This window comes from Colletes gigas, unplaced genomic scaffold (assembly GCF_013123115.1).
Source record: "Colletes gigas isolate AHSC1104 unplaced genomic scaffold, ASM1312311v1 Colletes_gigas_Sc00023, whole genome shotgun sequence".
In the NCBI taxonomy this organism is placed as follows: Eukaryota; Metazoa; Arthropoda; class Insecta; order Hymenoptera; family Colletidae; genus Colletes; species Colletes gigas.
Genome location: NW_025106652.1, coordinates 586679 through 604404, shown reverse-complemented (window position 1 = coordinate 604404; position 17726 = coordinate 586679). Strand labels below are relative to the sequence as shown.

At 39.7% G+C, this 17726-nt stretch overlaps 2 protein-coding genes across 3 annotated transcripts; both read right to left on the bottom strand.

Moving 5' to 3' along the window:
• Nucleotides 1-34: 34 nt before the first annotated feature.
• Nucleotides 35-16231, bottom strand: LOC122401261 (hemocytin). Of its 2 annotated transcripts, none has more exons than XM_043403290.1 (36): nt 15661-16231; nt 15187-15401; nt 14994-15125; nt 14784-14911; nt 14548-14707; nt 14339-14466; nt 14183-14278; nt 13746-14113; nt 13096-13675; nt 12740-13027; nt 12237-12667; nt 11881-12142; nt 11576-11806; nt 11272-11497; nt 10993-11198; nt 10208-10909; nt 9796-10134; nt 9342-9676; nt 9052-9282; nt 8733-8955; nt 8347-8667; nt 8151-8273; nt 7578-8082; nt 7137-7507; nt 6544-6984; nt 6254-6443; nt 5844-6187; nt 5636-5774; nt 5200-5552; nt 4698-5110; nt 4310-4608; nt 3927-4209; nt 3751-3855; nt 3434-3682; nt 1063-3349; nt 35-954 (listed from the first exon to the last, which is right to left on the bottom strand). In XM_043403290.1, the coding sequence occupies exons 2-36, from the start codon at nt 15285-15287 to the stop codon at nt 764-766; spliced, it is 11781 nt and encodes a 3926-aa protein (XP_043259225.1). In that variant the 5' UTR covers nt 15288-15401; nt 15661-16231; the 3' UTR covers nt 35-763. The 2 variants fall into 2 exon arrangements, with proteins under 2 accessions (XP_043259225.1, XP_043259226.1); XM_043403291.1 differs by having other exon boundaries at nt 14994-15083.
• A 10-nt stretch (nt 16232-16241) lies between these two features.
• LOC122401263 (glycoprotein-N-acetylgalactosamine 3-beta-galactosyltransferase 1-like) lies at nt 16242-17726 on the bottom strand. Its single transcript, XM_043403292.1, has 3 exons — nt 16882-17726; nt 16503-16804; nt 16242-16422 (listed from the first exon to the last, which is right to left on the bottom strand). Exons 1-3 carry the CDS (start codon nt 17699-17701, stop codon nt 16294-16296), a joined length of 1251 nt encoding a protein of 416 aa, XP_043259227.1. The 5' UTR covers nt 17702-17726; the 3' UTR covers nt 16242-16293.

Sequence of the window (17726 nt, the reverse complement as noted above, 5' to 3'; positions counted from 1 at the left end):
ATGAAACGCTGGTCCACTGAAAGTCCTATTTTCGTATTCACGTCGAATCGTTAACACAACTCCTTGCACCGAGGAATTGGCAAACGATAAATTTAACTATATCATCAACGATCTATTTCGATTTCATTTATAACGATACACGAAATTTATCCGTGTAGGGGAAGAAACTGTGATTTTAATTTATCTTCTGTCGGCTACACCTGGCACATGGAAGAAGTTACTTTCTCGCTTCGTTGTTCAAGCTTATCGGTTTTTTTTGTTTTTGTTTTTTTTTTTTAATGCGTATTAGACGATTGTTTTCGATCTATGATCCAGGCAACTATTCGTTTTCGTGCTCCAAGATTTTTTGGTAATCTACAATTCTAAGAATAAAAGTTTCTGAATCTTGAAGTACAAAGCGACAAATTTGATAGTGTGTGCATATACGTATTTAAAGAAAAAATAAAGTCTTGTTAAGGATGACTGAATAATTTTTATTGTACTTAGTGTGCTTCGGAATTCAGAGTATAAACTCTAGTATACCTTTGGAGAAAGACGTTATATGAATTGTTAAAAAATGTATATATATATACATATGCATAGATGTGCGTGTATATGTATATGTATATGTATATGTATATATAATATGCATCATTCAATAAAATCAACGAATAATATTTTTGTATTTTGTTATCTACATCGAAGCTATAAAATACTTATTTTAATCAATTGCTTATATCTCTGCAACACGTTTACAGTAATTTCATTGTGCGCTTTTAGTTCTTCAACCTTTAATTCCTCCTTTGCTTTCTTTATAGCCGAAATTACTGGCGTCACATGACGAACACGAGCAAGAAACTGGCATGATCACTCTCTTTTTCAACATTTTGTAGTCTTCGCACATCAATTCCACGATGAGACCCCTATGATCCGTAGGTTGACAACATTGACAATTAGTTGTTTGACTCCAATTGTCTGCAAAGGTATGAATTATAAAAAACTGGTGTTATACTATGCTGTATTTAGTAATTGTGGTGTTGGGTATCATAGTAGACAAATTTTTACAAATTTCTATGTAATTACCTGTGTCAAAATATGTAGTAGATTCGCACTTTCCACGACATTCCGTAATGCCTTCGATAGGTACGATATTTTTGCAGTATCCGTGTACTCGATGTTTCACTCTAAACATACCGATGGTAGATTGCGGATCGAGTACGTCAGCGGCACACTGATCAACTTTCAAATTGTGCGACGTTAAATTGCACATTTTGCAACAGTTTTGAGTATAAATTGACGCTTCCGGACAGTTTGTTATGTCAGGACAAACCGTCGAACTACTGCTGACAGACAGTTGATCGCGTTGGTCCATACACATGTAAGAAGTACAATTATCAGCGGACGACCAAGTTGCGCCCGCTTCGTACAATATGTCTCCCGCCACACAGGAAGTTTGTCTACATTTTCCACAACATTCGCCCTCTTGTTCCTCGTACGTCCACCCAAGAGCGCAATTCTTCGAGCAAACTTCCACTTCTTTGTGTTTTGTTACATTCGAGTCTAGTACGCACAATTCCGTGACGCAATTATCCGACATAGACTTCCAACTCTCTCCGGGTTTGTACACTTTGTCATAGTATCGGCAACCAGTTTTAACGAACTGCGGACAACACTGGCCTGGAGTGTATTGTTTTTCAATTACAAATGCAGCCTCTTCCAAAGAATCTATCTCCGGACATTTTTCCACAACCGATTCGACGTGCACGGTTTCGTTGCTGGATATGCAAGAGTACTTGGTGCAGAAGTCCGCGGAGTGCCATTCTTCTCCTACGTTTCTCAGTTCGTTACCGACGACGCAAGCTGTTGGAACACATCGTCCACAACAATCAATCCTCTTGTTATCAGGAGGCTGATACTCGAATCCAAGATTACAGACAACGTTACATTCTTGAATCTTCGTTCGCTTCTCAACTCCGTTCTCTTCTTTGATGCACTCCATTAAAGTGCAGCTGTCTTCAGAATTCGGTTGCCAGATCTCGCTTACATTATATACTTTCTCCCCATCTTTACAAGCTGATCTTTCAAAGTGAGGACAACATTCAGTTGGCATTAGAACTTCTTCCAAAACAAAATCGAATACGTCTGGATGATCCTTGGCTTTTAAACACTCCATTGTGGAGCACTTTGGCCTCGGACCATCGTTATAGAGTTCACAAGTACAGGAAGTACACACGTCGTCCATCCACTGCTCTCCAATTTGAACTGCCACCGTCTGCTCCGGCGTTTCTATTTTGTTGTCTGCTCGAATGTTGTACAGACAACGATCTTTCGGCGAGACGCATTTATAATCGGCGCAGCAATCAGTCACATTGGTCTTTAATTCATAGTAGTCCGGACAAGTCGGCGCCGAAGGACAAGTTTGTGGATCGCAGATGGTCATCGACCTCGGACAGCATCCCGACGTATTCGTCACTCGTACAAAACCAGGTTCTAGCACCTCGACTTCAAAATCAATTTCGTTCAACGCCGGGCACTCGGACGGTAATAAGCACTCGCAGATAAACTTTTTGCATCCATCAACGCCGGTAGACACCGTCATAGTTTGCCCATAACCACACTCTGGCATTTGTACTTCTTCTGTGCAGAAGGGAGCTGCGGTCGTTACAGCGTTTGGCACGCAAATATACTTTGTACAGCAGTCTTCTTCCGTTCCGTTGACGACAATTGGCGTCATGTTTTCTTCGCAGACGGTGTTCACAGCCGGGCATTCGGTTTTCTGACAATTGATGATTTTGTTATCGCAAGTGCACTTAGTGCAAACGTCTGGGAACCACGTGTCACCTTCGACGTGGCCCTCCTTATCGCACATGAGACACTTTCCTCTCGGTATGCAAGAGTCATTGTGGAAAACAAAGTCGCGTGGACAGAAACAACCTTCTTCGAAGTTCCTCGAGCACTTGGCATTGTCGATTTCGTTAAGGGTGTCGCAAGTTTCCTTGCAAGCAGAACCGCATGGCTGGTATTCCATAAAAGGTGGACAAGTGTAAGGACACATTTCGCTGCTTCTCCAAATCAGACACACTCCCACCTGCTGACATTTTCTTACGTACGCTTCGAAGCTATCGCAGAAGCCACCTCCGGTGCACATACTGTCCTGGCAAGCAATCAAGTATGGCATTGGATCAACGAGACCGTGACATTGCCCAAAATCGATCGTATTCAATAGATTTCTGCATATGTCTTGATCGGCTGGTGGTAGGATGCATTTGCTTTGATTATTGGACGTACACGCGTCCGTGTTTAAGTTGGTACCCTGTGGCGATTCGGTGACTAACCAGCTTGTACCAAAGTCTTGCATGTCATTCGTAATCTGAATAACGACAAATTAATTTAGAGGCATTTATTTTGAAAATTGTACCAGTAGTATGCCCCTGTTCTTAATACAATACAGTACCTGCCCATCCTGTTTCTTCAAGTCATCCTCAGAATCTTCGTTACAATTGCCGCAAAGACCTTCCATTGTTCCTCCAAAGATATGCGAAGGGAGGGTGAGGGTAAATGCGAAGTTCGGTTGATAGCTGGTAATTTCCAATTGAATGGAAGGTATCAATAAACGTAGCTTTTCCACGTTTTGTTCGAGAACCAACCAGGTTGTATTGACAGGAAACTCTTCTACCATGAAACCATCCTTTATCACTTGGAACTAGCCGAAACAATATGTGTTAGAAACTTGAATCTTATGTATTCTCTGGATTCTAACATTGATTTTACCTCCTGAGTAGGCCCGTTTTTAATTTCAACGACGTGTCTTTTATAGAGCACTGTGACTGTTTCTACGCACAAATCCGTGTTACACATTCCGTTTGAGACCATCACCTGTTTTCAAAGTGCATAAGATAGAATATAATTTAGAAAGAAACATTTTACACAGTAATCGGTCCAAGTACCTGATACGTATGATCTTCAGGGCTGTTTGTGTTTCCAATAACGTCTTTCGATAGAACGTATGTGCAATTGCCGTCAAATTTAATATTTTTTCTATCAAAACTGATGACTTTTGAATTGCTCAACCATTCGCAAGTGCAATCTTTGCACTTCATCGGTGGTACGCACTCGTCGCCATTGCGTACTGTTCCTTCGGGACAGAAACAGCCAGAGAAACATACCCCTTGCATCACTGGACAGGGATCTATCTGTTGCAAGTTGTCGCAGCTAGTTTCGCATTTGTTTCTACGATTACAGAGATCAAAGAGTCACGATTATTACCAATATTACTATAGTTAATACTTCACCAATAACGTGTTGTTTCAAAATATTTTAAGGATCATACCTGAAGCAATCTTTGTGAACAAACGGTGGAGTACAAGTAACGGGACAATCGTGAATGCTCCTCCAAGTTGACAGATCTGTGGTCAAGTCACCAGCCTGACATTCCGTAACGAAGCTGGTTAACGAGCGACAACGACAATCATTGTAAGTGTGATTACTACGTAGACAATTGCATGTGCTCTCCATACAACCGGACACGAATCTATCCAAGTCCACGATATTGGAGCACATTGCCAATGATGAATCCTTCGCCATGTTACAAATCTTCCAGCTCTCCGTTTGTAGATCGTAGGGACAAGCCTAAAGAGTTATAAAATTATGATTGAAAGTTAAAGCAACGTTAAAACAGGAACTTATATCGGTATTAAGTTTCTGCGTTAAACTGTTACCTGTGAATCGCATTCCGGCACTCCCTCCATTGCCCAGCTGTTTCCAAATTCTACAGTGGTTCGTGCCTGATTTCCATCGGGCAACTGTCTGTCGTTCATCGAATATCCATCGAAATAGCCGCAAAGACCGTCTATTTGACGAGCCAATTTCGTGGAGACCCCCAACTTCACGTTGGAATTCAAGTCCCAAATCACCCAGAACCCATAGTCATACGATATCAAGTACGTTATATCGCCAATGGAGGATATCTTAAACGAAGGAAATTTGTTGCCGAGTCGAGCCACTTGATTTGGCGCATATCTGTAGTAATTCACTTCCACGTGCATGTCAGGGTACATGACGATCACATCGTCATCCAACATCACTGCCAGAACTTGAATGCACTGATTATGTGAGTCACACTGCTTCTCCACTATGAAAACAATGTTTCTGATCAAACATCTTAATATCCACCGATATAATGTATGTTCTAATGGAATACACTTATTGCAGAACACTCACGTGTAATGTACCACTTGTTGGTAAACATATCCCTGGCTAATATGTGGTTACAAATATCATACTTATACTCTAGCTTGTCAAACGTGTTAAATGTTCTTCCAGTTACGTTGCAAACAGCTTCTTCGGGTGGTGGGGGTTTGCAAGTATACTTTGGACACTTTTGAAGTTTATACATGCTCATTTTTTCGTAAACGACAGTGTAACCTAGGGGACAAGATGCTTCCGGGCAGGCTTGCAGTTTGCCTTTATCAATAATTGGCGGTGGTTTATTGGGTACGCAGGTGAACTGTTCACACTCTGTCTCATTTTGTGGCGATTGACTTTCAACAAGCTTCGAGTACTGCATGGATTTCCTGATTGAAAATATTCCTCATTAATAAGAGAGATTATTATCAGTGAAAATTTAGCAATTCTCCAATTTTGTGGACGAACGTACCTCAATCCTTTAGCTTTCCAGGAATGTCTGGACAAAGATTTCACTCCTGCCTTTGAATGAGATTTTTTATAATACCGTGATTTTGAACTTGTTCTATAGCCAGGTGGACAGATTGGTTCCTGACACACTTGTGGTGGAACTAGAAGAGTATGAAAATCTTACTTTCCACATTCTTACTTCCTTCGTTTCTAAGTAACTATTTTGGTACCTGTAGTTTGTATTTCGGTTACTTTGTCGTGCCGTTCAGTAGTGCTTAATTCCAAAGTGGGAGGTGTTGTTGCAATTACTTTAGAACAATCCTTTTCGTCGTCCGGACAGTCTTGGATGCCATTGCACCACAGATTCTCGTCGATACAAACGTTACTGGTTGGACACAGACGCATTGCAATAGGACAAGGCTTGCATACGCAGTTGCATAGTTCATTCACTACCGGTCGCATTTCTGGCTCCTGACAAGAATCACATTTCTTTGGCTGACAGAAAGATGTTCCACCCAAAGTACACATGCATTCCTGACAGTCTTCGCTCATGTATGTCGTGCCCACGTTGTACCTGTTAAATGTTATGAATGAAGGCATTCAAATACTTTCGTTTATGAGTGTAAATATGTTTACGTACAGAATATGCCCAACTACACAGGGACATTCTTGCTGAATAACGCAAGTATTCCCATTCCACCAATAAGGTTCATTACACTGGCAACTAATTTCATTTTCATTTGATACTCCGTCACAAACATTGCATTTATTGATAAACGGTTGCGTTGTTGTCGATGTAGTTTCTACTTTCACAATGGTTGTAATAGACGCTGTAAAAATAATTAACAATGAATCGTTAGAACAAAAATATGAAATATAAAAAATTGTCAAACCCGTGGAACAACATATACAAAAAGATACTAAACTTACGGTATGGCACGAAGCAACCGAGCACTTCTATTTTGAGACCTATATGTTCATGCCATTTCATTGGCTGTAACTTCAAATATCTTGCATGCAACGGCCTGTCGAAGTAGTTCCTTATTATAGTCTCAGAATCAAAATTAGCCAAGTACTCTTTTTCCACGCCATTATTATCGATCACCGGGTTCCAGTGACGATCGTCGTTACTGTAAAAGACTTTGTAAACAGTTGTCCAGGTACCTTCGCCGCCCTTTGTTGCAATTCCTGTTAAATTACGAGGTTCCAAGAAATCAATCTTAACAAATTGGTGTGGATTATCTAGCTTAGGATGCCAAGCGTATGGAGACGTTAGTTTGAGATTTGGCAACAAATCTGTGGAAGAGGACGACGTCGACAGCTGTTCGGCAAAGATTAGACCATTGTCCAGACCCATCGGTTCGTCGCATACTAAAAAGAACATAATTTTGTGCAGATTACACTGATCAACAGCAAGTACCTATCCTCCATCTAAGCAGACAATTCTACAGTTTTGGCTCTAGTTTTTCTAAAGCACAAACTAAAGGTGGATATTTTGTTGACCAGTATTATTCTCATTTTACCTGGATTTAGGACTTTCTCGGTTGACGCTGTTATTGTTGGAACACTCTGTGTTACCGGAATGCTAGGAACTGTAAATTCGTGGCAGCCAAGTAACTCTGCTTTTATCGCTATTCCGTTGTGCCAGGATAATGGGTTTATCCGGACAACCTTTGCTTCGATCGGCTCAAAGAACGTTTGCATCACAGGCTTTAAGTTATCTACGGGTCCTCTAAATACTTGTGGTTGCTTCTTATCATCCAATACGTAGGAGAAAGCATCGCCGTTCTCAGAAAACAGTACTCTATAGCTAGTTACAAACTTCTCTTCCAGGCCGCTACCTTGTAGAACGGTGCCATAAATTGGTTCAGGTCTTTGGAACTTTATATCGAGCCTGGAAACAATGTCACAAATGAGAGCATCTTGGAACGGATAGAGCATTTGTTTTCAAAAGCTTTGTTTACCATTGATCGACGTTACTGTACTCAGGTTCCCAGTATCCAACAGAGTTTTCAGGAATATTGGCATTTAAGACTGAATTTTCTGGTCGGTACATTGGACCTTTGATACTACTCGCATCAAAAGTGACTTGATCGTTTAGATATTGAATGAGAGGAATGAAATTACTACTAACACAATGAGCTGGCGGACTAATAGTGCTAGGTACGACGATTGTGTGTTCCTTCAGACTTGGTGTCGTTGAGGAAGTAGTTGTTTCAGTGGGCAAATATGTAGCTGACTTCTTAGTTGATGTCTGATTAATTTCACTGGTGCATGATGATCCATCGCAAGTGTAATAATTATTGATGCACTGACAGATCTCGCACTCTGATTCTTTCACAACTGCACTGGGAATAACGAGTTCCCCTTCGTAGGATTTACAAGAACAATCACTCTCGTCAACGCATGTCACAGCATCTCTCCAGAATTTGTGTGGTGGGCAATCTGATCTCTCCAGTGGAATGCAACCTGATTTTTAACAAGTATAAAAGCAAATATTCAGTAAATGTCTAGATACGCAGAAGACAATACTATACCTGGTACGCATGTAAATGCATTGTTGCAATATCCTTTCTTTGACAAGGTGTACCGATAGTAATCACAAACTCTGTTGCAATCAATGGCACAGTCACTCCATGTTTCACCCTCCTTGCAAGCTTCTAAAAGCAAAATAGTAATTGTAGTCGTGTGGTCTAAGAAATATTGTCAAAACAAGATTAAAAATGGCAGTACTTGTAGTTATGATATTTTTCTCTAAAATTGTTGATATCGTAGTGTTATGTTTTGTTTTATTATCAGTTGTCCATTCGGTCTTAGTCGGTGTTGTCTGCGTTTGCAAACATTCCGGTCTCAAGAACAAAACATTGGCTGGCCAGTCGCAAACTTGTGCCTGCGAGTTGTATAACAGAGTTTGTCCGCACGATTTTTCCACGAATTGATTTTCGTTAACCCCGGGTACGCATTGATAAAATAAGTGGCAGTCTGTAGGATGAGGTTTATTGGGTTGTTCCACGCTGCACTCTTCATACGTTGGTTTCACGGTACTCGGTGGTACTATTAGAAAAATTATTATCATCGATCCAGTAAATCGATATCCACAGACTATACGCAATACAAACCTGTGTTAATTTTTTCCGTGGTAGTTGCTGAACATTGACACAGAACACTGATTTCGAAATCAATGCAAGGAAGTTTAGGCTGAGACTGACAATAAAGACCACGCTCCAAACTACACTCCACATCCAAACCAGTTTCTTTTGGCGTTAAATGATGTTTCACGGATCTACATCTTATGTCAACCATGTGGCTTCTGTCGCACACTGCGGATCCTTGTATGTTTGCCTTTAATTTAAAGAATATAAGACAGGTTTCATCTCCAAATTAACCCTTTTGCAAACGGACGACTTTCATTTGCAAGACAATGAAGGGAGATATTACCAAATCTAAGTGGCTGGGTAGAGGTTCACGGTCTTTAATCTTCCTTCCCTTGATCGCTGGATCCTGGTTTAACCAGACAGACCAACCATCGACACACTTTTGCGGTTCTTCCAATGGAACAGTACTTAAAACAGTAGTACAAGGTTCTCCTTTGCATAATACTTTACCACGGCTACAGAAACACGCCTGACAATCGTCATTGCTAACACTGTCGCCTTCATAATAAGTTACCTAAAATAATAGCCGTCATAAGTATTTGTTGAAACATTTTTTATCATTTTTAAACTTACCCCATTGATTTCAATACAGGGTATCTTGCACACTTCTCTGGGAACGCATTCTGTATAGCTGTCATTACTGTAAACTTCTCCGTTGGAGCAGGTTTTAACGGAACACCCCTCGACGCAAGTGTCTTGAGAGCATAGGTGAGATTGGTCTTTCAAAATCATTAGATTATCGCAAGTTTCACGGGGACATGTTGAAACGCAAGGAGAATACGTGCTACATTTTTCGTTACACTGCATGGGACAAAGCTCCTGGGTTCGCCACGTTATGGGAACACCTTTTGCATTACACTCTTGTGCGTACGCTGCCAAAGCTGTGCAAAGACACTCACAATCGCCTCCTAAAAAGTGAAAAAAAAAACAAAAAATTTTATGCAAAATGTAAACTACATATTGCTCGTTTTCATATATTAAATATATTATTATGTTGATAACAATCAACTAAGGACTAATACGTTACCCGTGTCACAGCCGCAAGTGTCAAAAATGCAATTATATAAATAACTTTCAACTTCGACTTCAGAGTGGCATGGGTAGAAAACGGAGGATTTCAATATGCCACATTTCTGCACAGCCCACAATTTTCTTTCCGGGTGTTGCTCGCATGGATCCTTAACCGATTTAGGTTCGGGACAAAACTCGTTCTTTTTCCAAGAGTCTCCAAACAAGTTGGCAGACGCCTCCGATATCCCGCCAGAAGGTGTTTTAAAATCGTCCTCGCTATTGTCGTTATAGTCACCGCAAAGACCCTTTGTACGGCCCTTCCACCTAGGATCCAATCTTATGTAGACTCTGGTACCTACGTAAAGTACAAAAACCATGATACAGTTACGACTTTGAACAGTAAACATTTAACTTTTAATTAAAGTCACCTCTGTCCCATTGAACAGTCAGCCCCAGGTCTGGCACGTCAACAAATACAAACAATCCAGCTGTTCTCATTGCAATTCTCTTAAAGACTCCCGAAGGTAGCTCTTTTCCTCTCGTTAGAGCAACTGTTTCAGAATTATCATTGCCTCCAATTGTAACGGTAATTGATTTAGAGCAAGATACACCGGTTGTTCCACATGGTACATTCTGAATCGATACGTCGTAAGATTCTTCCTTTCCTAGTGAACCTTTAGCCAGAACGTAGTCGCACATTCCTTGAAAATCGTAGATCTTTCCGTCAAATGTCTTGTAATGCGAATCACCCCAAGCGGAACAAACTCCCGCGCATATTGTATCCGTACACTTCCATGTGCCGTTCGTGCATTCGCAAGTGTTACACTCGTTCTGTATGACAGAGCTTTCCTTGTAACTCTGACCTCCGTGATGACACGGGCAAGATTCCTCTTCGATACATTTACCACCCAGTTCATCCAAAACGTAGCCAGACCTGCAGACACAGCCAGATTTGCAAACGGATGGCTGTCGAACCGACTTGTGCATATTGTGGCAAGTTCGAGGCTCTGCTGGTGCGCAATCTGTCACCTCCAAATGTTGGCTGGCTATGCAGGATGTTAATAGATCCTTGGCTGCTGGATACTCTCGAATCTCGTCTGACGTTGCTTCCCGACAGTTCCAAACGCCACCTTATTCGAAACATAATTTACTTAACACATGCTAATCCATTTTACTTGAGCACAAGTCTTTTATATAATTTGAGAAACAAAACCTGCACAGGTACAAAGCTCAAGAGCTTTGTTTCCAGGCCTGACTTCCCGGTGCCCAGTCTGAAACTCCAGTCCTGCGTATGTACAAGGGCACTGCCCAATTAGAACACACTCCCCATGAACGTCCAACGTTTCACCCTCCGGGCAGTTGCATCCCTCTACGCATTCTTGTTTGCAGTCCTGGTAAGCGGATATATCACCACAGGATCTACAAATAATTAACAAAGAATTACCTATTGCGTATATTACAATCATCAATTAAATTTGCAATCATAAAATACCTTGTGCAACTATTTCCACAAATCTGATAGACTTGATTTTCAGGACAATGTATCTTACACTCGTTTACATCTTGTCGCCATAAGAGTTTTATTCCCGCAGCGGCGCAGTCCTTCGCATAAGCAGCCAATATAGGACAGAGACATAATCCAACATCAACCTTGCAGGAGCACATGTCGAACATGCAATCTTTATAAAACACATCTGGATCCACGTGCCAGTGGCAGCCTGAAAGGGAGGACTGCAAGTAGTTCGGACCCGACAAAAGTTGGATAAATTGAAATTTATTTGATATGTAGATAATACCGGAAAATAATTCGCTGAACAAATAGGAACAGTATTGTTTGGCAGTCGCTCGTTTCTGTGGATCCAAGTCGCAAGGATGATCCAATTCCTTTTCTGGAACGTTGGCACAGTGCTCGTCCGACTTCCACTTATTAGCAAAACAGACAGCCGTGTTTTCGATGTCACCTTCTGGCGTAATGAAATCGTCTTTCTGATTCTCTGAGAATGTACCGCACAGTCCTCTAGTGTGACCTGATAACGATACATAAAATGAAAAAGTGAAGATCGTTGCAGAAACGAGACTAAAAGATACAAGAAACATTAACCATGAAATTCGGGAGGAGCTGTGATGTAAACGCGAGAGATCCCATCCCACCATATTTCCAAACCGCTTGGCAAATGGACAGCCAAAAATATACTGCTGGCAATACGTATCCTGATATCATTGACCAATGAAGGGAACATTGTTAAATCGTTTCCGTCGATTAGCACCTGATGATTTTGCTTTAGTTTCACGGAAGTTCCCTTGTAATTGATGGTTATAGTTTTCGTACAAGATGGTGCATCGGCTGGAACAAGTCCCATGTTCTACAAGCAAAATGACGTTTTTGTTGTGTAAATCTCGGTTTTGGGCGTGTATAATTCATTTGTTACAAGTAAAATAGGGATCTCTGCTACAAACCTCTGATATCGCACCGGAACAAGGAACATTTTCACCCTCGATACTGTAATAGTCTCCCTTCATCAGATAGTATTTACATTTCCCCATGAAATCGTAACGTCTTCCATCGAAAGTGATGTAATGTGGGTCTCCAATGACGGCGCATCTAGCACTGCATTTAGCTTGCGTGCATATCCACTTCCCAGAAGAGCATGTGCAAGTGTTACAGTTTTTCTGCACACTTTTTCCAGGTTGAAACAGCTTTCCACGCAATCTACAAGGACACTCGTCGGGATATATGCATCTTCCTTCGTGAGCCACAGTTCCTGTTGGACAGAAACAACCCTCTTCGCAACGATCGGCGTTCAGTTTTCCTTCTATTCCTGTCCAACAGGATGGTTCTGCTTCTGGACCGCAAGGCATGTACACTCGTCCGTTGTTGCAAAGCATGGCTGTAATTCAATCCAAAGCTCGTACCATTACTTTCCTGATCAATTCGTCTACCTTAACTTATAAAGACTCACGGCAAGTATCGTTGTTTCTCCAGCCGGACAAGGACACGACTTTCTTATGAGCACATTGTCTAACGTAAACGTTCATCGTTTCGCAAGCACATTTCCTCTTGTCATCGTCCGTACAAGCACAATAATCCCACATACACGCGGTCTGCATTTCGGAGACGCTAATTGTATTGGCACAAGCCTGGAATCTATGATCGGAAAGCAGCCTGGTACAAAACTGGATGGCGTCTCCAGCAACGATTGGACTGGAGTCGCAAGAGTGCTGAACATTTGGATATCCGTCGCACATTTCTGAAAGAATAGAATAAAAGTGAATAATTATGAACATATTCTCAACATGTTTTCTACAACAGCAATACCTCCAATGTTTTCCGTCCGCCAGGAAGATGCAAAGGCCGCAATGTTTCTCGCACGATCCCCATTTTTACTCGTTTGATCGTCGCCCTTTTCGCCGTTCATATTACCACAGAGACCAGTTGTTTTGTTCCACATATTTTCAAGAGCTTCGATCTGCAGCATGAGGGCACCGTCCCACTTTAACTGGACGCCCAGAGAATCCAAAGTCACGATAATAAAATGTGCGGACATCTCCACCCTTAAACCCGGAAGTTGCGCCGGAATAGATAGCAATTTCTTCGAAGTTCGAAACTCTGGGACTCCGTATTCGTTCCTCGACAGAATGTACTCCTTCTCTTGGATAAAAATCTTTATGATTCTGAAACAATCTTGGGTCTTGCAAGTTGGGCTATTCTCCACTATTACGGTGAAGATTCTGTTCTGTGCTTCTTGAACCAGAATATAAGAACAGTCGCTATCGAAATTGAAGACATCGTCGTCGAAGGTCTTGTAATGTATACCGCCCCAAGTGAAGCAGGTTTTTGGGGTCGGGCGATTCTCCTCGACGAATATCACGTTGTCTTTCAAAGGATTGAATACTAACTGAAGGTAACAGGAAACATCGTTAAGCAGTGTAATAATGTACAACTTCAAGTCTTCACTGAATTATTACCGTGTTCGAAGTCATATTGTAATTGTTGTAAAGACCCATCATATCGTAACTGGTTTTATATAACGGAGATGGTTTCGTATTGGAGCTGAAGACGTCCTCGTACGTCCACGAATGGTTAGTTTCCCGAACGTAAGAGTTATACGTGGTACCTAGAGAAATCACATTCTTGTTTTTACTGTACTTGCACTGAGGTATTGGCTGTGGTTCGAAGACACCGGTTTCATAGAAACACGTGTATGCGGTCGCAGGAGGAAACTCGAATTCTACTCCTTCAGGGCAATTCAGAGTACATGAGGAACTGTCACCAACACTGGTACAGTAGAAACCACCATTGAATCCCATCTTCTCTCCTTTGCAGGCGTCAGCAGCTGCGAAAAAATATCATGATTCACAACAGAGTACAGACATTATTTTACTGAAATAGGCATTATATTTACAATATTGACACTGAGGTCCTCTGTACGCCTGTGGACATTGACAAAGATTCGACGGAAGACAGTTGCCTCCGTTTTGACATGGTGGATTACATACAGCTGTAACGAAGAAGATATATTTATTAAATGCTCAAATTTTTACTTTTCGAGAGGACATACGTTCGCAATTAGGCACAGAAACCCAATCTTGTCTGGTAGGTATCCAATTCCCATTTTTGCAGATAAGATTAGTAATGGAGGTGCCATCCGGAAACGTGAAATTTTTCATGCAGTTTATGGTACACGATCTAATAGAATAGAGTCACGATTGAATATGTGATCAAATTAATTCTAACGACATGGATTTCAGCATTCTTAGAATAACATACTTTGAGTTACATAATTTGTAAGAATTAAACACTGGAGGGGGATACTCCATGCATGGTTTATTCTCAAACTGGCATTGTGGTCCAATGTAATCTTCAGGACAGTTGCACTGATGGGGTGCAATGCATACTCCACTATTCAAGCATTCTGGCATGCAAATTGCTAGAAACATGTGATTATGTTTATTTTTAAATGTTGCCCTATACCAGAGCAATCGAATATTCCCCGAAAAACTTACGTTCGCAGTGAGGTACAGAATTCCACTCTGTGTCAAGTATGTGCCATTGTTTGTCCTTGCAAGTTACAGCCAGCTGTGTTACGCCGTTTGGAAATTTATAATTTTGATTACAGGCTGCAATGCAACCACTATAAACAATAAAATAAACTGTAATTTTAATATTCGAATACAATAAGTGGTAATATTATGTATCAATTAATGGGGTATCACCTGTTCGTTGAGCATCGTATTCTACCATTTATAGGTGGATCTGGTTGACTGCTGCAACCTCCTGGGAACAATTTTTTCGTCTTCTTCACGCTGTAATCCTCGCTTGGGTTATCGTCCAATAGAATACTTAGACTAATAATAATTAATTCATTAATGCTTAAAATTAAAAGAAAAACATAATGTTATCACTTACTCGCCCACATCAAAGGATTCTTCCGTATTATTCCCAGTAATTGATGGGCTCACAATAATAATGATTATCACAATATTGAAAAATGCGTTCCACAGCACCATGTTGAATTAATTGCACTTATATCATTTTTAATAATTCAAAATAATACAATGAAACATCTTTGAAGGCTTGCTGTCGCCGAATATGCGCATTAATACATTTCTTCTTTTATATAGCTATGAAAAGGAAACGGATAACTGATAAAGTACAGTTTGATAAATGTTTCGAAGAAAAAATATGGGTCAGTAATTCGGAATTAAATTAAAATAGGAATTTGTTGATGAATAAAAAAATCTGAACTGAAAATTGGAATGTTTATTCTCACAAATTTGCACATGGTATATAGAAATTTTTGAGTTTATTTTACATTATAAAAACGAGTATTATATGTGTGTATTTGTAATATATTATCAGGTACTGTAAATCTTAACTTACAGCAAAGGATAATGCTCTTAGGCACTGTGTACGCGCGTCTCTATTATTCAAAGATAGATTGCGCGAATAAAATATTATAAAGTGATGCTTTATATTCTACATTCTTCACCCATATTCTAGAGTGGAAATGTGATTTGGTTATCACGGTCATTATAAGCGTTAATATGTTCCTAATTAGTCAGATAAGGCAACAATGGTGTAACAAGGGAAATAGTTATCAAACAGCACCATTCCGCTGTTCCCACATTCATATCAATGAAGCTTATTAATACTTCAAATATTGCGTATATAAATATATTCGTAATGCGTAAAACCCCGGTAAACATTTCGAGCCGGAAACAATGTTGTTACATAAAAAAACTGACTCGACATACATACAAAATATTTGAACAATCATTACAACAATCATTAAACTGTATTATATAGGTAACATTACTAAAACAATTATAATGTCAAAAAAAATAAAATTAAATACTTAACCACCTATTAATTTCATAAACGAGGTAAGTGAGTGTATTAACTAATCTCAAATAGCTTCAGAAAACTTGTTAATTCGGTAGAACCTACGTTATATAAATTGTATGAAAATTACAATGTATACAAAAATTATTTGGATGTATCTCTATTTTCATCCTAATGATTCTTGGCAATTAGCTGTTCTGGTTCGGAATATTTCGAATGCCATATTTCGTAGTAAGCGTCGCTAGAAATATTATTCAAATGCGTAATGTTGAATTCTTCCTTCAACGCAATTTTCCATACCTGAAGATGCAAATAATCCATTGATCATAAGTTTTTCTACCAAGATATATAAAAAAATGTTAAAATAACAATAATCTTACATCATCATCAGATACTGTTGTTGATGCCTTTACATTTCCAAAAACACCTTTACTTTTCAAGACATATAAATGATACAATAAATAATCTAAAGTATACATTTTGTCAGATTCTCCGATGTTAAAAGTAACAGACATTAAAGAGCAACACTCGTTTTGTATCGGATATAAAGCACGAGTCCAATAGCTGCTAGTTTTAATTACTCCCCATAGTAAGGACTGTAAGGAATACCCATGGAATGTACCTCTTAAATACTGATCTCTTGTATCAGAGGGATGAATTCCCATAGATGCCAAGTGTTTAGCTGAAAATCATCAAAAGTAATATTTTATTTTCATTTACATGCATTACAAAATTAATATTACAATAGAATAAATGTACCAAGGTAATAATCCTCCTGTTTCCAATATTTGCCACCAGCTGCACATTTTTCAGGATTGTCAAACATTTTAATTAGTTTTCCAAGCACCCCAATACTGATAACATATCCTGCATCTGCAACGTTGTAAGGCTGTCCCCATAGTACAACCGCATGACCTAAATAATGATCCTGTGTATGATTCAATAGGGCCAGCATATATCTTAAATTCTCTGGAATCACCAATGTATCATCTTTTACAAAGATAAGCCACTCCAAGGTTCCATTATCTTTCCAAACATAGTTAAAGGCTTCGCACAAAAGCTGCCATGAAGATAACAGCTTAATTTTTAAATTTATAATTGGCACTTCCGAATTTTTTTGTTGACCAAAGAAATATATCTTGTTACAACGTTTCCCCCAGGTATTCTGAATAGACCTTGTCATTTTAACTTTTTTTACAAAGACAATGCAAGTAATGTGAATCGTGGATTTCAACCATTCAGATTCTAGTTTTTCTTTTCTTTCAGATCCATACAGATAGGCGTCCATATTAATATTTTTTACTTTTAAATTCTGATTTCTTAACCATTTGCTGTAAGTAGCATCCATGGATTTTTCTTTCCAGGTTTGAAGAACAATCTGTTCATTGTTCCATGCATCAGAGACAAGCCACTTAAGAAGAGCACTCCTTCTTGCAATGTTGGAGTTTGCTGAAGAACTCTTGCAAACAGAAGTACCATTAAATACATCTTGAACTATGTATAATAATACTGCAAAGAGAAAACCAATTCCAAATCCGATCAGAAATATGGATCTTAACTTAAAACAACGAAGATGCATTTTGTCAATTGTGATATTAATCTAA